Source organism: Myxocyprinus asiaticus, chromosome 35 (genome assembly GCF_019703515.2).
Source record: "Myxocyprinus asiaticus isolate MX2 ecotype Aquarium Trade chromosome 35, UBuf_Myxa_2, whole genome shotgun sequence".
NCBI classification, from domain to species: domain Eukaryota; kingdom Metazoa; phylum Chordata; class Actinopteri; order Cypriniformes; family Catostomidae; genus Myxocyprinus; species Myxocyprinus asiaticus.
Genome location: NC_059378.1, coordinates 10,963,154 through 10,987,458, shown reverse-complemented (window position 1 = coordinate 10,987,458; position 24,305 = coordinate 10,963,154). Strand labels below are relative to the sequence as shown.

Below are 24,305 nucleotides of genomic sequence, written 5' to 3'. Positions count from 1 at the left end.
GTCTAGACTGAATGCCTTTGAGATGCTCTGGAGTGCAGAATAGGCTGTTAAAATCAAATTTTTCTACTCTGTCTTAGTGAAAAATGAAAGAGAGAGAGAGAGAGAGAAAGAGTATGGATTTATGTTTAGCCGAGCCTGTGACAATGAAGAGAATGTGGTGTTACATCTAAGTGTAGACTGTTTTACAAAACCATTGGTTGGATGCTTCCCTTTATCAAAATTTTTTAATATATATATATTTTTTATTCTCACTCACTTGTTTTTTATGTAAAATAAATAAAAATGCTGTCAGGATGCTAAATCCACAAGAGTCTCATAACACTAGCTCGGATGATGATGATAACTGGGGAAAGGAGGTCAACATAATAACAGGGTTAAACAGCTTCTGTTAAGAGATAAAGAGATGGCTGGTTAAAAATTGAATTTGGGTGCAGAATAGTCTCATTGCATATCAAGTAATGGAATGATTCCCCCTTTTTTCTGTCTCCATCCCACCACTCTCAGTCCCATTCTGCTCTTTTTAAATAATTATTCCGATTCATCTGGGCTTTAAGCTATGTGCCAGTCTCACTCATCCATTATCAGTCTTCAGAGGGGCCCCCACCAGGGGAAATACACTTCTTAAAGGAAGATGGTGAATACTAGCTTAAATTACTGCTTTAAAATTCTCTGATTAGAGTCTTCATCACAATGATGAAATGAGCTCAGGCAGAGCGGGATTAAAGACTACTTGGTCTCTCTTGTGAACTAATGCTGTTTTTTGAGCCCACCCTGTAAAATCTAGCTTTGCTTCTCAAAGAGCTATATTATTAAGCCCTTGCCACATTGGTGTTGATGTTTTTTTATTTTTAGTTTTACTGGCAAGATGCGTACTTGTTTAGAAAGTAGGGGATTTTCATCTGACCTGTCTGGTGTGAAGATACTTTGCTTTTATTTACGGCATCTGCCCTACACAGTGTTTTCACTTCAGCCAACTATTCTCCACAGATGGTCGCTGACATTTTGGATAGTTTGTTGCTCTTCAGGATTTTGTGTGTTTATGGTTTCATTGTGTATTAACCAGAAAGTGCTGACTCTAAGGCTTATGTGGCCCTGTGGGTTTTAAACAGAAGGTAGCGTTACTCACGGCTTTTTGGTGCAGTAGGAGACTTTAAATGAGGTGTTACGGGAAGTCCGGGGCCCTGAGCAGGGAATTTAAGATCAGATCATGCAACAGATGTCTAGAGGGTCTCAGCCTTGTGGTTAGATGTTGTGGGTGATGAGAGATATTGACTGAAGTCGAAGAGAAACAATGAGCAGTCACACTTGACATCTAGTTATAGACATTTACATTTATGCATTTGACAGACGCTTTTATCCAAAGTGACTTACAGTGCACTAATTACAGAGACAATCCCCCCAGAGCAACCTGGAGCAACCTTCTGCTGACCAGTTCTGTGCTTTAGCCCAGCGTTTCCCAACTGGGGTGCTGTCTGGCAAGATCAGGGGTGCTGCATGAAAAATCCTTCAAACATTAAAAAAAAAAAAAAAATCATATAAAACATCTTAAAAACCGGAATATCATACTGTTGAGCCTCATGTACACAAATAGGAGACAAAGGCAAGCCTACATACAGTCATAAAGCCTGACTGCGGCCTATACGAACACTCAAAGCCTGATAACAACCGCACCAAAATCAAACAAAGGGAGTCCAAAACAGACTACAGATCCCATGAAGCCTTGCTCACTTTACACCTATGTGTGAAATTCTGAAGGATCAAACTCTCAACTCCTATTGGATGAAATGCACGACAGAACGTGTTCCTCAACCATGGCGTCAACGAGAGTATAAAAACCTCAGAGATCTTTCTGGGCGTTGCTTCCAGCGACAGTATTCGCTGCGTCTAGTTGCAGTCCTGCTGCTCCCAGGTGTAGCCTCGCTGCCCAAGGAAGTAACGTACGTACCTGAACTTTGGTCATACAGTCTCATCTCATTTCTCCACGTTCCACCAAGCACGCTATCAGATCCGAAGGAAACCGCTGAGTAATCCGCGTCTCACCCATTTGCCTGCAGAAGTGAAGAAGATTTCTCTTCCCTCTTCAACCGAGTCAACTTCGCTGATACCTCCGCCAGCCCACTGAGAATCAGCTGCCGAACCGCCCGCCAACAGAGCGAGGAAACAGCCTCCCGTCATCACCTGAGCTTTGAGTCAAGCGACGGACGAACACACATTCTACCCGCGTCCTCACGCGACTCAAGTTAGAGGTTTACGTCTGGGCAGAGATAGATTATTATAGTGTGTTACTCTTGTGTATCAGTGTTATTGCTTGTACAGTTTACGGACTGCCGAGTCCATTCATTGCTGTTAATAATACTCAGGGTATTATTAACTCTGTTACCACGAATGAGATTTGCTCTGTTGTCGTCCAACCACGTTGGACTGTTTGTGCAGTTCTGCCATCACAGGTGAGACCGGCACACTGAGTTTATCCATTAAAGAACCAACGACTGTGGCGGACGGATTACGAGCCATTCACCGTGTATCTGAGTGATAAACTAACAGTTGCCTTTTCTCCCACGATTGCTAAAACCGGCCGTCATTCTGTTCTCTTTCTCTCATACTAACCACACACACGACCCCTCACAAACATACTTGCACACACATTTGGTGAGATAACTTGGCAATAGAGCCTTCTTTGTCCCTAAGTTATCGTACCAGTGGAGACAAGCGTTAAAAGGGCAGACACCATTAACCAGTCTCTCCACCCACATTCGCGTGACATACTCTCCACGAGAGCCACGTCTGCCATTTTGTGCCCTCCTTCTCTCCTTACTCACACACACACTCGTACATACATACCTTCCTCTCATGTATTATAGGCTTGTTTGTTGGAAGTCAGAAGTTTATTGACTGCATTGTATTGATTATTAATTGATATTACTGCATTAATAAATTTTGTTATACTTTAAAGAGATGTGTTTTGGTATTGTTCTGCATGCACCTGTCTCAAGGGCTGGTGCTCGGATTCAAGCCTTCATTGTTTTCCTTTTGAATGCCGATGTTCTCCGGACATCGACTTTCTTAAGAGAACAATCCTATAGTGAGACTGGTTATTAGTCCCTGATTCCAGGGTGGTGCCCCGGCAATATTAATCCTTATTAATATTCTATTGATTTTCATAATTGATAATTATCTTTGATGATTGTTGATTTGAAGGATCAATAAGCTAGTGTTAATTCTAATCAATATTCTATTGATTTTAATAATTAATAATTACTGATAATAATTACTATTCTGTTGAATTTGATAATTGATGGTTATCTTTGATGATTGTTGATTTAAAGGATTAAAAGCTAATGTTGATTCTAATCAATGTTCTATTGATTTTAATAATTAATATTTATCTTTGATAATTATTAATTATTGCTAATAACTAAACCCGCTCCTGAACGAAGCTCCCAACAATACATTTCTAAATAATAACAAATAATAATAATAATAATAATAATAATACTGCCACTGTGTCTCTCTCGCTCGCTCACGCGCATGCGCAGCATTCCGCAACTCATTGGGCTCATTGGACGCTTGACAAACGAGCTGCGAGCACGTGATAAACAGTCACACTTATTTGTAATCAACGGAGCTGTCTACATTGCAAGCTTTCAAAATTGGAGCAATCTTTTTGCCTTGTCATCTCATCGTGCTGGCTCATATTACAGATGCTTTGAAAACAAAGGCAGAAATAGCAAAAATGCTTTGTGTAATGCTTCCAGAACAGCTGTAGGGTGAAGAGAAATGCTTCAGGCTACTTCATCATCCTCTTAAACACCTGATTTATCACTCATCTCCATCTGACCTGGACAGGTATTTTCTCTGCCTTGTGAATTTGCCATTTTAATAATAACTAGGCCTGTTTAACGATTTACATAAATTAAAAACAATATTATTAATAATAAACATGCATAATATTTAAAAATAAAATGTATTATCTATCTTATACATGTAACATAAAGATAGTATAATATAAAGGTCCCCTCTTTCAGGATTTGATCTGTAAATTGTCTGTGCATTTTGTCAGTGCTCTTTAAACTGGAAAGCATTGACTTATTAAAAGGATAACCACTCTTAAAGGAATAGTTGACCCCAGAATGAAAACTCATCACTTACCTTCATGTTTTTGCAAACCCATATTGATAGCTTTAATCCATGGAACTCAAAAGGAGATGTTAGGCAAACTGTTAGTCTCACTCACCATTTACTTTCATCTGCAAGGACAAAAGATGAATGAAAGTGAATGGTGACCAGGGCTATCATTCAGCCTAACATCTCCTTTTGTGTTCCATGGAATAAAGTTATCCATATGGGTTTGCAAAATCTGAATAAAATTAGAGGTGAGAATTGAAAGTAAGAAGTAATCCCCTTGGGAGATTTAGATGAGATTGTTGTTAAAATTTGGACTTTTTTTTAGTATTACAAGTTTTACCACTGCAGAGTAATGCACAAAGTACAATGTTTTAGAGAGGCAGAATATTTAAGGACGTGATAGACTGATCTGGTTAATCTGGTTAATTCCCATCATTCGTTTTCAGTGTTGCACTCACCTTTACTTTTTGATGTTCTCACTTGTATTCTTTATCTGTCTTGCATTTTCTTTTTCTCTGGCTTTCCCTCTAGTGATACTTGGTAGATAATGATTGGTGGTCAGCCATTCTGTAAATATGGATTTACCCACAGACTAACAATGACTCCATTCTCCATCTAGAGGCTGCCTGGTATGTGGCTACAGTGGTTTGTGTGTAGTTCTATAGGCTGTATGAACAAATTGCAATGTATTGGAAAGCTTTGAAATGTTTATTAGATGGTAAAATATGAAGAAGGTATACATGTTTGTGGATGCTAGAATACCAGACATGTAAGTGTCCTAGTTTGCCCTTTGTCTCTCAGTAGAGGAAGTTTAGGCTTTTCTAGAAATTACTGTCTTTCTGGCAGACCCCCAGGAGACCGACTGACGCTGCCTGTTTACTGCCAAAACGCGCACACATACTGTACATTACACACACACACACACCCACACAAACACACACACTCACACACGTTGGTGCGGCTGTCCTTATGAGGACTCTCCATAGACATAATTATTTTTGTATGAACTAAAGATTCTATCCCCTAACCCTACCCCTAAACCTAACTCTCATAAAAAAAACTTTCTGCATTTTTCATTTTCAAAAACAGTATGTTTTTTTTTTAAGCGATTTGAATTATGGGGACACTAGAAATGTCCTCATAAACCACATTTATAGCATAATACCCTTGTAATTACCAGTTTGTAACCTAAAAAAAATGTCCTCGTAAACAAATTAAACCTGCACTCACACACACACACACACACACACACACACAAAGTAACATCCCCAAGTCAAATACCTCATCCAAAAACTGCAGCACAACACAAATATGCCACATGTTACTGTGGACTCAATTCCTGACCACCAACTTTCCAAAAAAATGGCCAGTGTTCTTTAAATGTTTACACCCTTTAACCACGTGTGCACTTTTATTTAGGTCAAATAAGTTTGAAATGCTGTGGGTGTAACTCAACCAGTATACAATACAGTGCTGTTCTGAGAGGCACTAATGCATCTCTTTAACCTTGAAATAGCCTGTTAGAATATAACTTCTAGTTCTAAAAAAAGATTATTGGTTGGAAAGTGGCATGTGTGTGAAGGCAGATGAGTCACAATGAAAACTATGTGTTTGTGAAACTGTTTCTTAATGGAGTATATATATTTTTTTCAGTGATTTGACATTTTTCTCTATTAAAAGTGGATTTTAAAAGCCATGTATTATATCTGATTTGTAATGTTTCAAGTGAGTATTACTAATATTTTAAATTATCATTCTGTGTGTGTGGAGCAGGAGTCATTTACAAACTGTTTCGGCACAAGAAACAAAGTAATATGAATATAATGAGCAACCAGAGATGTATTATCATCAGGTTTTTTAGTAAACTGTTGTGGACAGGGCATGGTTTATTGTTTATGCTTTTTAATGCTGCTTTAAAACAGCGTACTGGGCCCTAATATATAGGAGTTACCCCTAGATGGCAGGGCTTGGTGGGAACCATCATGGTGGCATCACTCCATAGTTGTTTGGTTTGATCTGTAATGCTTGCTTATTATGTTCCTCATTTGTAAGTCGTTTTGGATAAAAGTGTAAACTGGGTCCAAAGTGTTTTGTCAAAACGCTTAAATTACTGTCATGTTAATGTTACACATTTTAAATATATTTTAAAATACAAATATTATTAAAAAAGAGGATATCTGGAGCAGATGTATACAAAGTTTCATTTCACATCAAGCTGCACGTGCTTCATCCCTCTCTCACTCGCGGCATGCAGAAAAATGTCCTCGCAAGACCAGCAAAGTAGCTATGGATATCACTTCACTTCAGGGAAGCAGATTTCCGAAACGCTGGCTTGCAAGTCGCTGTGGATGTTTTCACATTTGAGTCTTTAAATCTGTGTGTGCTTGCAAGTTATTTTCCCACGACCACTGGTGAGCGGGCTTTTTCAAGCGCAGGATAATCGCCTTTTCCGCACATTTTGTTTTCTCTCGTAGATTTGGCTTACCTGAGAATTATTTTCAACAATGTCCTCACTGTTTTAATATGTTAAGTTACTTTTACTTGGTGATTTCCGTTTAGAACAGGCTATTTGCGTCGCTCTATTCTGCACTATTCATTCAATTGTTTTCAATAATTATGCCTGTATTTGCTAATGTTGGTTAATTAAATGCATGTCATGTTCTATATTTAATGTAGCCTACAATCATGATAATGAAAGTCAAGCACGTCACAGATAAATGCCCCCTTCTCAGTGGAATTTAGTGTTGGATTTGGCTGTTGGAAGTATTTTAAATGGGTCGCATAAACACGTTTTTTTTTTTTTTTACTGTTTTCTGAGGGTGTTTTTTTTAGACTAGTCGAATCCAAAATTTCCGTTTAAACGTCAGTGAAATTAGTTGTTCCGCACATCCCTAATTTTTATTAGCTAGCATCATTAGACAGCAATTGTAACTTCCAAAAACTGTCAAGAATCTAAACCTGTGCTTTCTTTTAATGTACCGATGGGCTAGCCCATACAAAGTGAACAGAATTATTCTTCATGGAAGCATCAAATGAAATATTGCAAAATATTTTAATAAGAATTGCAACTTTCCATTACATGAATTAGGCTGGACGTATTGTGACCACATTATTTGTGTAATATTTGTCTCAATACATGTGTTTGAGTTTTACATGTTTGAGTCCACAAGTGCATATTCAAAGAACGTGAGCTTTTTTTCCTACTCCACACCATCCTCTGTAACTTTAAAGGCATATCACATATAATGACAACAAAATAAGCATGCACACACACACACACACACACACACACACTATATATATATATCATTACGCTTATGAGCAGGGTTTCAATTGAGCCACTCTTTTAGTCCATCACTGCTGACAAGCAGGGTTAATTATAACATGGGTTAACCACATTAATTAAATGTGTTGTTTTTTTTTCAGTAGGGCTAACAAATAAAATTATGAATGTCCATAATGTATTTTGATTTTGATTTTCAGGAAGATAATTAAATAACTAATGTCTATGAAGCAACAGTTTTCATTTATTGTAAGGCTGACATTTTAGCATTTTATATATATATATATATATACCAATTCATAACATAACTAAACTATAACTTTAATGCTGCCGTTAATTTTGCATTGTTACATCACCTTCTACACATCAAATGTAAAGAATACAATACAAATAATAATATTAACAATTTTAATCATAATAACTCATTTTCTTCACATGATGGTGTCAAAAAAATTTATTTAAAGTTTTACTGCCGCGTTAATCCCCGTGATAGTAAGGGTAATTCTGGTTGGATACCCACTGTAAGTAAATGGGGTCCCCTTCTTAAAGATGACGTTGTAAGTTAACATCATGTATTTGTGCACACAAGTTCATATTCAATACTGTATACACACTGAACCCCAGTTGTGGTGGGAAATTCTCCAGCAGCTAGTTGGTATATTTTGCTAGATGAATTGTTTCAGGATTTCTCTCTCGTTCTTCATCATGTATGAACGAATCACAAAAAATCTCCCCACATCACACCATCAAATGTCACAAGTAGATCCAGGGTGAACAGCATCTGTTTCTTTTTCAAGAGGGCTAATCCTCAGACTAGAGCTGGCAAACTCTTGAAAGCAGGAATTGCATTCATTTCTAAACAATTATTCATTTTCATTTAAAAAGTTATCTTTTTTCTTTATATTCTCTTAACAAACTGAACCTCTGTAGTGATGTTTAGAAAGGCAAGATGTCCAGTCATTTGGATTGCTTGTTGTATGACCTCAGCCAGCACCAGCACACTGTGGGCATGTGTTTGTTCAGCCTTTATCTAATGTAGACATTGATTGCCAGTTCTGTTTTCTAGACTCTGTGAATAGAAAGAGGTGTGTTTGTGTATGTTTTTTCTGGACTCCACTGAGTCCACAGGCCTCCGAATGGGCACCAGACCTCTTCCCATGAACTCTCACTCTTTACCTCTTAATATTCCCTCAGTCATTTCTCATATGACCTAAAACGTGTGCGTTAAGGTCAAGAAAATGTTTAGTGCAGCAACAGGATGGGATTAAAAACCATCATCATTCACAAAAAAAATAATTAAAAAAAATTAACAAAACATTTCACGTAAAAGTTCCATTTAGTTCTCTCTTTTTGGGGGGTTTATTTCCTTTGGCTCTAAAGGTCTGCATTTCACATAGTTTTTCTTCCTTCCAGAATAATTAGCCTTTTGCAGTGCTCAGGAGTAAAATATATGAAGTGCTGCGGACAGCTTGCCAAAGTCAACTCAGCAGGCAGTTTGTGGAGGAACACTAGAACATTTGTAGGCTGTAAACTCACAGGGAGACTGTGTCTGAACTTTAGAACACAAGATCTGGCAGAAGCATTTGGGCCCATCCTAACACCCAGTGCAAAAAAAATAAAACAAAATAAAACAAAAACATTTTTATCATAATGTTAGTCATAACTTAGGTGATATGCCTCTGTTTGTTTTTTTTTACACTGATCTGGCTGCACTGTGGCATATCACTATACGTGTTCTTTTGTTTTCAGTGGCAGGTTGCGTGGAATGTGATCCATTTAAAACAGTTGTCCACCATCCTATGCCCAGATTCAAGAACTCTGGGGGGGGGGGGGGGGGTTGTATTTTTAATTAGTTGCCAATTTGTTTGAGATCTAGACATCTTAGCCTAACTCACTAAGCCAAACTTCCAAGGGGGGCTCAAGATTACTTAAAAAAAACTGAATAAGCTTTATAAATCTAACTTAAAATAAATTAAAAAAAAAATGCTAAAGAAAAAACCCTGCTAACAATAAAGAGGTACAACATGTAAACTGACATCACATTTCTAATTTTAATTTAACAATTCCCTTTAATAACTGTTTTATTGAAAAATTTTTAGAAATCACAAAATTACTCATGATTAATTGTTTTAATCTATTGACATTCCTAGTTTCTGTTAATAAAGTTTCAAGCAGCTTTGTCATCATTATGGCCAAAGTACCAGAGGAAATACCTTGACCTAAATTGGTGGGGCCTTTCAAATATTGATGAACAATGAGGGGCCTTGGACTCAAAAGGTTGAAAACCAACTAGCCTATTTTGCATCAGTTTTAGACTATTTTATTAAACTTTTCCTATTTGGATCCTCAAACTTCTGTAGCTTTATTTATTTTCCATTTTCAAGGCACACAGGAATGTTTCCTGCAACCTAGGGCTGGGTGATTAATCACATTTTATTTTCAATTACGATTTTGGCTTCCAACGATTATGAAAATAAGATAATCGAGATAAAATATTATCAAGCCGTATTCGCAATGAAATACGGCTCTTTAAAGCATCCTTTATTAAAGTTCAAATAATAAGGAAGCGGGTTATGAAAATAAACAGCGCCACGTCTATGAGTTGTGTGAAGTGACCGGGGAAGAGTTTGTATATTCTCCCGGCTGATGCACACTCTGGCACGGGGACGCTCGTCACCCACGCGCGTTTGCTGCAGCTAGATTATAACATGATGGCTCGCGATGTAGTGAATCATAATATATGTGTCACGTTCACTATGTGTATCTTATCATGAAGAAAATCAGTGACACGCAGCTCTATTAAGAAGAGAAAGTTTGTTTTTTGTGAGTTAAAGATGGATCAAAGTGAACATAAAGGTGAGGGAGTGTAGTCTTAGCCCATTATACACTGGAACAAAATGCATTTTTGATTAGTCTTTTTTTGGCTTGTTTTCCAAAATAATATCTAAAACTCATTTAAAACAATGTACATTTACTTTAGGAGCTATACTGCAGAAGAAAAAATTGTTACTGGAGAATGTTGAATAGAATATTTAATCAGGGCTCGACATTAACGCTTTGGATGGATTTTTGGGGGGAGTGAAAGAGAATTTTACTTACCCGACCCGGACAATCAGACTGATTAAAACCGGCTATATTTGTGATAGCCTAGGCCTGTGTCAATTATTAGAAAGTTCATATTCTTATTTTGCTGTTGAAAATAATCCAGAGCACGTAATATTTTAATTCGCTAGCAATCTAGTAACAGCTGCGCCCTGTTTGATTGACTGATGGCGTATGTATGTGTGCTGAATACGCGCGTGTTCTGAGAATGCGCACGCTAATGCGCACCTGAACAGTCAAATACATTTCAAACTTACGCCAAAATGCCTGTCTTGGTGAGGTATTCATGGAAACAAAGAGAGTGATATCTAAATTGAACATAAACAGCGGAGAAAAAAGCAGATTTGTATTAAAATGTCAGACTTGTAAGTATAAATGTAAGCTAATAGACCTGCTGCTGTCTAGTGTGTCATTATAATAATCAAACAATGAAAACAAGAAAACAATCACTGCTTTTGACTGTGTAACTTTAGTAGCTTTAAAAAGTATTCATGTATTATAATCATACAGTAAAGACCAGTAGCTTTATGTTGCATTTCATTCTGAATGTTTCCTTGAATACTTGATAGCCTACTGCTGTTAAAAACTTTTAAAGCTGTTTAAAAAGCAAAGATTTTGTTTGCTTAATTTGTATTTTTTGATTTATTATTTTTAATCTATTTCTATTCATTGCTGTTTTTATTATTTTATTACTGACTGTTTACTAGTCTTGAATAATTACTTAAGAACTTGAAACCATTCTTCCATAATTAACATATTATTTAGTGTTATTATTTGTTGTGGTTTTGAAGCTGGTATTGAGAATCGAGCCAGATGGGCTGGTTTGAGTATCGAGTACAACAGTCTGTAGAATTTACTCGGAATGGTTCCAAAAAAAAACATCCAGTGAGCGGCAGTTCTGCGGATGGAAACACCTTGTTAATGAGAGAGGTCAGCAGAGAATGGACAGACTGGTTCGAACTGACAAAGTCTACAGTAACTCAGATAACCACTCTGTACAATTGTGGTGAGAAGAATAGCATCTCAGAATGCTTTTCTGAGATGTCGGTTGGCGCTGTTTTGGTGGCACGAGGGGGACCTACATGATATTAGGCAGATGGTTTTAATGTTGTGGCTGATCGGTGTATATATAAGCCATATCATTGTGTTACAGTCTAGACACTGTGCTAACTGCAGACCAGCAAGCATCAAGTGGATATTATAAACATGTGCGCTTTTCCCGACAGGAACCCTGTCTCTACTGAATGCTAAAGGCTCTTTCCCAGAACTGAACCCCACTTTGGCGTAAATCTCAGTCTGCCCTTTGTTTCCTGCTGTGGCTGAACTGTCAGCAAGACTCTATACAGGCGTAAGATAAGGTTGTTATGTGAATCGTGCGATGCTAATGGGTGGATTTTTATAAATGTTTTTATTTTATTATTTTTTTTTGGGCTTAAAAATGAAATTCTGTCATTTACTCACCCTCACGAATCGTTCGAAACCCATATGACTTTCTTCAGAGGAACACAAAAAGAGACATTTTGAAGATTGTCCCAGTCCCCCCTGTTCATACAATGGCAGTGAACATGCAAGGTTTAAGCGCTAACCAGTGTTCTCTCAGGCGCTCACAACAGACATCAGTATTTTCACAGAATAATGACTTAACCCTTCGGTTTTGGGAGAAAATTCCAAACAACTGTCTTGTTCAGGTCAAAAAAGACCCTGTAGATTACAGTAGATATACAGCACCTACCTTTAGATTATAAACATGAACATTGACATACTTGTTTTTAAAAGTTTTTAAAATGTCATTGCATCAGTAAAGAGTGCCACCTAATACTGTATATCAGTGGTTTTGCTTGGGGACCCAGATTTTACATTGGAAGTCAAGTGGTGACCCACTACAGTAAAAATGTAAATTGTATATAATGTATCCTGGGTCACATTTCCTTTTATCTTGCTTAGTTTTGTTCATGGTTTTCAAGTATAAGAGACATTATTTTTGTTGTTGATGTCAACAACAAAAGTTACAGGAAGTTTTCTCTGCCCCCTTTTAAAAATTGATGAGCATATTTATTTATAGGCTATGAGCCCATTATTATCCCATTTGTTTCATTCAACATCTTTCAATCAGAACATAAACTCAGCAAAAAAAGAAACATCCTTTTTTCAGGACATTGTATTTTAAAGATAATTTTGTAAAAATCCAAATAACTTTACAGATCTTTATTGTAAAGGATTTAAACAATGTTTACCATGCTTGTTCAATGAACCATAAACAATTAATGAACATGCAGCTGTGGAACGGTCGTTAAGACACTAACAGCTTACAGACGGTAGGCAATTAAGTTCACAGTTATAAAACTTAGGACACTAAAGAGAAATTTCTACTGACTCTGAAACCACCAAAAGAAAGATGCCCAGGTTCCCTGCTCATCTGCGTGAACGTGCCTTAGGCATGCTGCATGGAGGCATGAGGACTGCAGATGTGGCCAGGGCAATAAATTGCAATGTCCGTACTGTGGAGCAGCACTACAGGGAGACAGGAAGTACAGCTGATCGTCCTCGCAGTGGCAGACCACGTGTAATAACTGCACAGAATCGGTACATCCGAATATCACACCTGCGGGACAGGTACAGGATGGCAACAACAACTGTCCAAGTTACACCAGGAACACACAATCCCTCCATCAGTGCTCAGACTGTCTGCAATAGGCTGAGAGAGGCTGAACTGAGGGCTTGTAGGCCTGCTGTAAGGCAGGTCCTTACCAGACATCACCGGCAACAACATCGCCTATGGGGACAAACCCACCTTCGCTGGACCAGACAGGACTGGCAAAAAGTGCTCTTCACTCACGAGTCGCGTTTTTTTCTCACCAGGGGTAATGGTCGGACTCGCGTTTATCGTCGAAGGAATGAGCATTACACCGAGGCCTGTACTTTGGAGCGGGATCAATTTGGAGGTGGAGGGTCCGTCATGGTCTGGGGCGGTGTGTCACCCTTCCTGCAGGCTCTCCTGACATGACCCTCCAGTATGACAATGACACCAGCCATACTGCTTGTTCTGTGCATGATTTCCTGCAAGACAGGAATGTCAGTGTTCTGCCATGGCCAGCGAAGAGCCCAGATCTCAGTCCTGTTGAGCAAGTCTGAAACCTGTTGGATCGGAGGGTAAGGGCTAGGGCCATTCCCCCCAGAAATGTCCGGGAACTTGTAAGTACCTTGGTGGAAGAATGGGGTAACATCTCACAGCAAGAACTGGCAAATCTGGTGCAGTCCATAGGAGGAGATGCACTGCAGTATTCAATGCAGCTGGTGGCCACACCAGATACTGACTGTTACTTTTTATTTTGACCCCCCCCCTTTGTTCAGTGACACATTATTCCATTTCTGTTATGCCTCCTACACACTACATGACTTTCAAAGACGTCGGATTGTGGTACCGTTCATATTACACAACTGTCTGTCTTGTCATGGAAGTCGTAGGGTATTCAAATTACACAAGGAATCGGCGACAGGAGTGAACACATTACAAAACATTTCACTATTGACGAATCCCCGACGACTCTGCCTGGACTCAATTACGTTTCACAACAGAGTACACGCGAGAAGTGAAACGAGAATTACACAAGATCACGCATGAGTAGGCGTTCTCGTGCTTGTCCAGGCGGGGTTTTGAAGCTTGCATTACGCTTTGTTTGTGTGCTGATTTACAGCAAAAAGTCAAAAAAAAAAAAAAGGAAAGAAAAGACTATGGAGTAGGGAATGGTTGGGGAGACGCGGGCAGCAAGGATTTTGTTGATACCGCAGCCATGCTAGTTGATGTTCTGTTGCAGGTACATCAGAACTCCTCCCACTGAAACTTCCCATGCCCCGTTTCTTGCTCTCTCATTGGCTGTAGGTCAACGCTGCAGTTGTATTCAGTCAAAACACATTTCACATTGTGCGATTTGGAATCGCAGACAGAGCCAGATATTTAACATCCTTGATATCTCGCTGACATCGGTGATGCGTCGGCGCTTCTCTCGGATCACATCTTTGATAATTCATACATTGCGTTCGTCGCTCACGGGAGCGAGCTCTGATTTGCCTGTGATTTTGGACTTTTGAAGGCGATCTCCACAAAACTGTCGGCGAGTGAAAATCGGGCCTAAAATCGTGTAGTGTAAACTCGGCATTAGTCACATGTCTGTGAAACTTGTTCAGTTTATGTCTTAGTTGTTGAATCTTTTTATGTTCATACAAATATTTACACATGTTAAATTTGCTGAAAATAAAAGCAGTTGAAAGTGAGAGGATGTTTCTTTTTTTGCTGAGTTTATTACACTGGAGGAAAGGCTCCTCATTACCATGGTTAGGTCAATGTTGTTAGTCTTACATAGTTGTAATAATATTAATAAATGATATTACTGATGAAAAAAATACTAGCCCAAACACATTTTGAAACTAACTACAACTGCCAATGTTGATGATAAATTAGGTCTAATAGACTCTACCAACAGATTATTTCATATGAAACTATAACATTTTGTCAAAATATAACAGTTATTTTTACTTTTTTAGCGCATAGCACAGTCTTGCTCTTTCCTCCCCAGTGCTGTTTGGCATGTCGAGGCTGCCTGTTTGAAAGGTTTGACTTGACTTCCTCCGCAACGCTTTAAACTAGAAAAATCTCACAATAATTGAAATGGGTCACATCAGTGTTGAGGTCTGCGTGCCGCAATATCGAGGGAAGCCGGTTGTTGCGCGCGTGTCAGAGAGCAGAGCAGATCATTAGCGAGAGCTGGTGCCATTACACTTACTCGAAAGCTTATCACACCATGAAAATATCACAGTGCAGATGAGAAGCCTTTAGCTTAATGTGAGATTATCATTAAATCGCTTCATTAAATATTATATTATCATTAAATAATAATTTGTGTGGCCACTGAAAAATCTTCAATGGGGGAATCATCGCATTGTTCTTTCCCTGCTGTCCGCGACCCAGTCCGAATAGACCTGCGACCCACTTTTGGGTCGTTACCCACCAGTCGAGAAACACTGATGTATATCATTGGTGGTACAATTCTTTTACAGTAGATACAGTTGAAGTCAGAAGTTTACATACACCTTAGCCAGATGTCTTAGGCCAGTTAGGATCACTATTTTAAGAATGTGAAATGTCAGATTAATAGAAGAGAGAATTATATATTTTAGCTTTTATTTCTTTCATCACATTCCCAGTGGGTCAGACGTTTACATGCACTTTGTTAGTATTTGGTAGCACTGCCTTTAAATTGTTTAACTTGGGTCAAATGTTTTGGGTAGCCTTCCACAAGCTTCTCACAATAAGTTGCTGGAATTTTGGCCCATTCCTCCAGACAGAACTGGTGTAACTGAGTCAGGTTTGTAGGCCTCCTTGCTCACACATGCTTTTTCAGTTCTGCCCACAAATTTTCTTTCAGATTGAGGTCAGGGCTTTGTGATGGCCACTCCAATACCTTGACTTTCTTGTCCTTAAGCCATTTTGCCACAACTTTGGAGGTATGCTTGGGGTCATTGTCCATTTGGAAGACCCATTTGCAACCAAGCTTTAACTTCCTGGCTGATGTCTTGAGATGTTGCTTCAATATATCCACATCATTTTTCTTCCCCATGATGCTATCTATTTTGTGAAGTGCACCAGTCCCTCCTGCAACAAAGCACCCCCACAACCGGATGCTGCCACCCCCATGCTTCATGGTTGGGATGGTGTTCTTCAGCTTGCAAGCCTCACCCTTTTTCCTCCATACATAACGATGGTCATTATGGTTCAATTTTTATTTCATTAGACCAGAGGACATTTCTCCATAATGTAAGAGCTTTGTCCCCATGTGCACTTGCAGACTGTAGTCTGCCTTTTTTTATGGTGGTTTTGGAGCAGTAGCTTCTTCCTTGCTGAGGAGCCTTTCAGGTTATGTCGATATAAGACTTGTTTTACTGTGGCTATAGATGCTTGTCTACCTGTTTCCTCCAGCATCATCACAAGGTCCTTTGCTGTTGGATTGATTTGCACTTTTCGCACCAAACTATGTTCATCTCTTGGAGACAGAATGCGTCTTTTTCTTGAGCGGTATGATGGCTGCATGGTCCCATGGTGTTTATACTTGCGTACTATTGTTTGTACAGATGAACGTGGTACCTTCAGACATTTGGAAATGGCTCCCAAGGATGAACCTGACAATTTTTTTCCAAGGTCTTGGCTGATTTCTTTTGATTTTCCCATGATATCAAGCAAAGAGGCACTGAGTTTGAAGGTAGGCCTTAAAATACATCCACAGGTACACCTCCAATTCAGTACACCTCCTATCAGAAGCTAATTGTCTAAAGGCTTGACATCATTTTCTGGAATTTTCCATGCTGCTTAAAGGCACAGTTTACTTAGTGTATGTAAACTTCTGACCCACTGGAATTGTGATATAAACAATTAAAAGTGAAACAATCTGTCTGTAAAAAAATTTTTTTTAAATTACTCATGTCATGCACAAAGTTGATATCCTAAATTACTTGCCAAAACTATAGTTTGCTAATATTAAATCTGTGGAGTGGTTTAAAAAATGTTTTTAATGACTTCAACCTAAGTGTATGTAAACTTCTGACTTCAACTGTATACAGTAAACTTCATTTTGAGTCAAAAAGATGATAATTAGAATACTTAACAATTGTATATGTTTAAAACAAATACACAATCATGTTTTATATTCAAAAACATTTTCGTTTCAGAATATAAATGTCAAAATGGCATTTCAAAAAAGAAAGTCATACTGGGTTGGAATGACATGATAGTAAGTAAATGAGGACAGAATTGTAATTTTTGGTGACCTATTCCATTAAGAGCTAATTACAAAAAACAACACTTCATATTGTAGCTCTGTACCTCTCCATGCGTGTACAGTGGGATCTTTGAGCAAAGTCCTGTGCGGTATTACACAAGAATCTACCCAAAGCGCTTTTTTAGAAGATGATTAGTCCATGTGAGGAAAAAGCCTAATTCCATTAAAAGAAACAAGATGCCAACTAAGTTTACTGGCCACAAATATGCAGGTGCTGTTTTTCTTTTACACGTCCTCAGGCTGTATGAGAAGAATAATTACACAGCAGTATAAAACCCAGCTATATAACCCTGTTCACCTTTTTGTTTTTCCCCCTTTCTCTTGTTCTCTCAGATCAACCTCAGGCACAGTCTACACCCATACACCCCACGCTAGTAAGGAGTGACAGCAAGCCTCACAGTAACGGGGTTAGGAATGGAACCTTTTCACGAGCCACCTCTTCATCATCTTCATCTTCAGCCCATAAAAACCCCAAAAAGCTGCAGTCAAACCCATCCATCAATAGTCAAAGCAGCAAGAGGAGCAAAGGTAGCTCCAAATCCAACAGCTCCCAGATACCCACAGAGGCCCAGGATGGTGAGTCAGACCTTAAACATGGAGTAGAGACAGGGAGGAAGATAGACATGTGGTAAGGGGGATATATTTTTAGAAAGACTGACACATGCATGTTTAGTTGTTTGTTTTAGACTGTTTCATTTAAACTCAAAATAGTATAGGCAGCATACAAAATTAATACTCACCAAGCACCAATTGTGAGTAAAAATTGCGTTAGATAAAACCAATGACCTTGCCAATGGCCAGTAACTTTAGAATGAACCGTGTTGTAGTACGTGGTTTAAATCAGACTGTAAGAATGATAGTTTAACCCTTACTGATGTACATGATGTACACGGTTCAAATCAAACAATCTAATAGAGAAAACAAACTTTTACCTCTGTGGACATTTACCATTAGAAGTTTATCTAGGATGACTAAGATTATTTTTTCTCCAGAACAATATTTGGTGACACATACAGTATGTGGAATATTCCTTGTATTAAGCCACCAAAATGAAAATATGAGGACCAAAAACATGATGGGTCTTCACATTTTTGTGATAGATGCTCTGTCACTGAGAGACTGAGAGCTCATCTCAGTGACACAATGAAATAAAAACAGCTTTTCATAGGGACAAAAATGATGCAAAATACAGTTTTATGGCTTATAAGAGAGATTTATGGCTGATACATTTTCTCAATTCACCCACCATTGGCAGGTGTTGCAAATAGTTAATTTTAGATGCTACAGGTATTGTAGGAGTACAGGTGTAGGTGAGAGGAACTTTGAATTACTTACACAAACATGCACCTCTAGCATTGAATTAAAGGAATAGTTCACCCTGAAATTCTAATTCCCTAATCATTTACTCACCATTATGCCGTCTCAAACTCATATGACTTTCATTCTTTTGTTCTGCAAACATAAATTAATATATTCAGATAGATGTTTGAGATGGCATAGGGCAAGTAAATAATGATTATCTTTTTTTGGTTAACTATTCCTTTTAAGCGTACCAGCTTTCTTTGCTCTGCCCAGATTGCTGTGTCCACTGCATCCTGGCCTGTCTGTTCTGTGAGTTTCTCACACTGTGTAACATCATGCTGGACTGTGCCACATGTGGTTCCTGCGCATCAGACGACTCGTGTTTCTGCTGCTGCTGCGCATCAGAGGAATGTGGCGACTGCGACCTGCCCTGTGACATGGATTGCGGAATTATCGATGCATGCTGCGAGTCTGCAGACTGTCTTGAGATCTGCATGGAATGCTGCGGGCTGTGCTTTTCCTCCTGAGACTCCTGTAGGGGCGCTGCCCCTCTCACTGATTTGGAACCCTATGAAAAAGCAAGCAAAATATAAGCAGACCAGAGCCAAAGGCAATCATAAGACTTGTCTTTCGGCTTGCAAGTCACCACCCCAGAGTGGAAGAGAGTTCTGATTACATTCCGGTAGCTTTCTTTTGAACTGTATTGTTGAAGGCAGGCTTACAGTAGCTGTTGCACACTAGCGGGGTTATCCAGCAACTTTATAGGAAGTGACTTTCTACTCATTCTGGACTTGAATAGTTTCTGGATTCTACTTATAATATAAATGTAACCCTATGTATTGAGTCTGCTTTGGCATAGTGATGAATGCAAATGCTTATACATTCAGACTTGAGGTCACTGAGAAAACGGCTCTATTTGTGGGTCCAAAAACTAGGAATGAGTGGTTCAAGCTAGTTTCTTTCTTTAAATGTCAGTGTTTGTTAATTGTTTGAAATCGTCAGAAAGCTAAGCTTTTTTGATAAAATGCAAAATAGCCACAAAATCATTCAGTGGTTTAGTAATTCCACAATAATGCACATCATAAAAGCATCTGCATTAAATCCAGATGCACTGTTGAAGACAATGTTGTCTCTTAAAAACATTTAAATTTGGAGTTCTCCATGCAAATTTATCCACAGATCTCATTCAAAACGTAACTCACTAAAATTGCACACATAATCTTTAATGTTAATTCCAAATTTCACCTCTCAATATGCACTCTTACTTTAGTACACTGGCGTAATCCTCTAGTCACAGTGATCAAGACTACAAAAGCCATAAAAACTGTGAGTATGGACTCATAGATGTATGCGAGTGGGAGAAAGACGTGTGTATTTAATATATGGTGCCATGCCACAGTTGTATAATAGATTGTACTTAAAAGTGTGAAGTTAGAGTCTTGTCAGTCTCTACTTTTAGTCCTGTGATGTTCTTTCTCACTCTTTCTGTATTTCTATACTGTCATTTCATCAATCAGTCATTACTTTAGTTTTTTTATATTTCTTAAAATACTGGAACATTATACTGTAAGCGGTTGTGAATTACTCCCATATTTGTGTTTTTTTTTTTTTTTTTTGGTTTTATTTTCCAATGTGAAATAAGTTGTCTTGTAATTCCAACACAATTTTGTGTGAATTTAAAGTTTAGTTTACATATCAACTATTGTCTTTTCATGTAGTAAATAACATTAGTGTTAGAAGTATTATTTTCAAACAAAAGAGGTTTCCTTACAGTCTAAACAAGGTCTTGTGCAGCAAACAAATCTTGAGAATCAACACATTATACTCTCTGCAAAATTAGCATAAGGTAAATCATCTAAAAAAAGATGGTGAAAACCAATGCATTGATTTGCACTGTTAACGTTAATGGAATATTCCAGGTTCAAGACAAGTTAAGCTCAATCGACAGCATTTGTGGCCTAATGTTGATTACCACAAAATATAATTTAAGCAAAAATCAAGGTTACATCAAAGACAATGGAAGTGAATGGGGCCAATTTTTGGAGGGTTTAAAGGCAGAAATGTGAAGCTGATAATTTTATAAAAACACTTACATTAATTCTTCTATTAAAACTTGTGTATTATTTTGCTGTAAATTTGTTTAAATCATCATTTTTACGCTTGTTTTAGGGTTTACAGCATAACATCGTAATGGCAACAAAGTTGTAAAATTGTATATAACTTTACACAGAAAAGGTTAGTAGTGAAGATTTTTTTGTGGTAATCGACATTATGCCACAAATGCTGTTGATTGAGCTTAACTTGTATTGATCCCGGAATATTCCTTTTAAGAATGATTATTTATTTCATTCTTGCCTTTAAACTGGAGAAAGAAAGCATATATTTTAACTGGGCCAATGTAGTGTTAAAGAAACAGGACAAAACAAATCTATCACTGTAAAATATTTTGCATTCTATCTGTAGATATAATAACCATTTTGTTTATTGATATGAGAGGTATCAAACTGTAAGTCATCAGAGTTCAAAGATTGCCAGAGTCCCCCAAAATTTATTTTAGGTCCTCTTTTGTGAGGAAATTAATCTGTTCTCAAAAGAGTGTGTCTGCTTTAACACATTGCCAATAACTAGATCAAGTTAGTTGACGCATGACATGTCCATGGACTTTTTTTAAAATCAAAATTAACCTTCTGCGTCCCTGCGTCCACATGCGTGGACATTGTATTTGGGCTTTGTTATATGCAACATGTAAATAATTTCATTTAAACCAACTGATCTCAGTTAAGGAGACTCTGCTGTCATTAAAGGGTTAAACTTTTGATGAGTTATGTGACCAAACAACATAACGTCGATCACAGAGGAGTTTGTCTTTGGGAGAAATGCCAACAAAACTACATCTTCTAAGAAACCTAATTAAGTTTTTACATTGAAACCTGTTTGAGTCAAAAGATTAGAGTCTCTAGTTTCATCCGATATGCCATTTTTTAAATTTGTGCAATTTATCGCGAAACAGTGCACTGTTAAACACAATGACCACGTCCGTGGACTGTATGCTCAGTTTCAGTTAAAATATCCTATATTCACTGTGAATATATCAATGAATGCATCCAAAAGCTGTAAAAAAAAATTATTTCAGAGATTGAGATAGGATGAAAATACGGAGCTTTTCAAACTGTTCTGAGACCAGTGCAGACAGACAGCACACTGGAGGTGAAGTCATTCACTAAATAGGGAGCAAGGAAGCATCCTATAGCACTCCTATGCAGCTAAATGCATTCAATCCAAACTTCCTATCAAAAGTTCATTTTCCGGATGCAGATAATGTTTGGACCACTAAACGTGTTTGGCAGACGTGGAACAATGGTAATCAGTACATAGATTTAGAAGGTATAATGTTATTTTAACATGGTAGGCAGTGATTGGATAATGCTGGGTATTGCTTTGAATCAGAATGAATTCTGTTAATTTCTGATGTAATCTCTGAAATGTCTCAAAGACATGAATAACCAACAGTCCTGGAAACAAACAATTTGATAAAAAAAATAAACAAATAAATAAAAATCTGACTTTCTATAGCTTGTTATTATTTAAAATTTTACAACTTAGTCAAGATGTCCACATATGTGGACATACATTTTTTGTTGAACTATTTGGTCTAATTTTCTTTAAATTATTTTTACATTTATTTTTTGCATGTTTCTAAGGGGAAACTAGTTGCAATCAAAAAGGGGAATGGAAAATGCACACAGCAGTCACACTTGGGTCTCAGGAGAAGATTTTAGATTAAAATTTGTCCGGTCCTGTAACTGGCCATTTTTTAAACATTTCTCACCAATTTAATCAACCTTCAGTAGTTCATTTTAAATGGTCCTGCAGTGTGACAAATTAATTTTAAGAATACATATTCCATGTACGGTAGTGTCTCAATTAATATGAACTTATAAAGGCTCATCTGAATGCCTAATTATTTTTAAAGAATCAGTAAAATGCTCTTAAACGTAGTTTCACACAGAGTATACTGTACCATGCCACACAGCCAGACATGTAAACTTTCCAAAAGTAAATAATTGCAAATCTTACTAGTTATTATAGATAAATATCCTCATATTTTTAGTTTTGCGATTAAATGTGTGAAGTTTTGTGAAAAAGATTGCTACTGTGCAAGGCTTTGCCTCTAACCTCATTCTGTTGCCCAAAAAACTCTGTACGGCTTTCTTGTGCAACAGAAAACAGCGTGGTTTTATAGGTTTTTAAAGGGCTGCCAAAGTCGTTGAAGAGGAATGTCTGTTCAAGGCAACAGTGCAATATGTGATAAGGCATTCTCTCTGTTACATGATCTCTCTAAACGTAGTTGGTTGGAAGTGGAATGCTCTATCACTAGTTTGTCTCAACTACACTTAAGCATCCATAGATACAGTAGGAATTTACAGATTTAACCTGGTGGTTAGAGTAGCTCTGGTCCCTAAATACTGCTCTGAAACAGAGGCACTATTCAGGGTTTTCTAAAAGACAAACATCTTCATCTGTTTCAGGAGTCCAGTGCTATGACACACACACACACTGCATTGCTACAGTCAAATTTTTTTTTAAACTAGCATTTTACGCACACAATCCTTCCAGATATTCCCATATTCTCACATTTCAGGAATAGAGGACAAGTGGTTATCGAATATTAACCATGTAATTATAAAGACTGCATTATAATAGAGGTGAAGAGATCGCCAGCTGTGATCAAAATCATAGATTAATAACCCTGACATAAAAATGCCATTGGCCTTAATCTTTGATAAATTCAGCTTCTCTTTTCTTACAGAAGTCAAAAAGATGCCAAACAGAAGACATAGTATCTATTTTAATTAATGCAGGGGTCAGCGTAGTACAATGGCAGCCATTTATCTATTGTTTTGCAAGGTAATCCACTTTGCGCTGCTAGATTGACTGTTTAAAAAGAGAATGGTCCTCGTGACCATTAGGAAATCTACAAGGGCAAAAGAAAAGACTTAAAATGTTAGCTGGCATGCTTTTCCACATTTCTCAAAGTTCAGAGCTGTTGTGAAGTGTTTAGATGAGAAATTTTAAAGAAATATTCTGGCTTCTAGAGGTCGACCGATTAATTGGCACCGATAACAGATTTCTGGAACTATCGTTTATCGGCAAAAATCCACACCGATAGTTTTTCCCCATTGTGTCCCATGCTGGAGCGGCTGGGAAAGGTCCGCTGTGGTTATACAGTATGAGAGCAACCTCTAGAGGTGAAATAAAAATGATCTCTTCACTGTTGCCATGTGGTGTTTGTTTTGACACATGAGAATACACCCTGCATGGAGTGGAACACTTCAGATGTGGATTTAAAACATCAACAACGAAAAAGTATGTATACAGTACATGTTCTCATATCATTATAAAGTAATTAATATGTTGACTAGATGCTGCATTAGTAGAGAACAGCAGTATGTTTGCCGACAAGGCTGAGAGGATGCTAACATTAAAGCTAACCTCAAGCGGTTAGAACAATTTGACAAAAATGCATGCAAGTCCTACCCATATGTTTAAATGTCACGATTGTTACCATCTATTATCATCTATTTGCATTAGTTTATATCCAACTGGTCATGTTTATGCATTCGTTAGGTGGCTAAGTTGCATATTTAAAGCTAGTGACGTGA

The 24,305-nt window shown here is 37.8% G+C and overlaps 1 protein-coding gene across 7 annotated transcripts in view; it reads left to right on the top strand.

Annotated features, from left to right (window-relative positions):
- Nucleotides 1–22,205, top strand: part of LOC127426159 (myoD family inhibitor-like) — a 52,447-nt gene extending 30,242 nt beyond the window's left edge. For all 7 annotated transcript variants that reach the window (XM_051672748.1, XM_051672746.1, XM_051672743.1 and 4 more), the window contains 2 exons: nucleotides 17,674–17,916; nucleotides 18,916–22,205. In XM_051672748.1, the coding sequence (XP_051528708.1) occupies nucleotides 17,674–17,916; nucleotides 18,916–19,169 (497 nt within the window). In that variant the 3' untranslated portion in view covers nucleotides 19,170–22,205. The remainder of the gene's footprint in view (nucleotides 1–17,673; nucleotides 17,917–18,915) is intronic.
- Nucleotides 22,206–24,305: the final 2,100 nt, after the last annotated feature.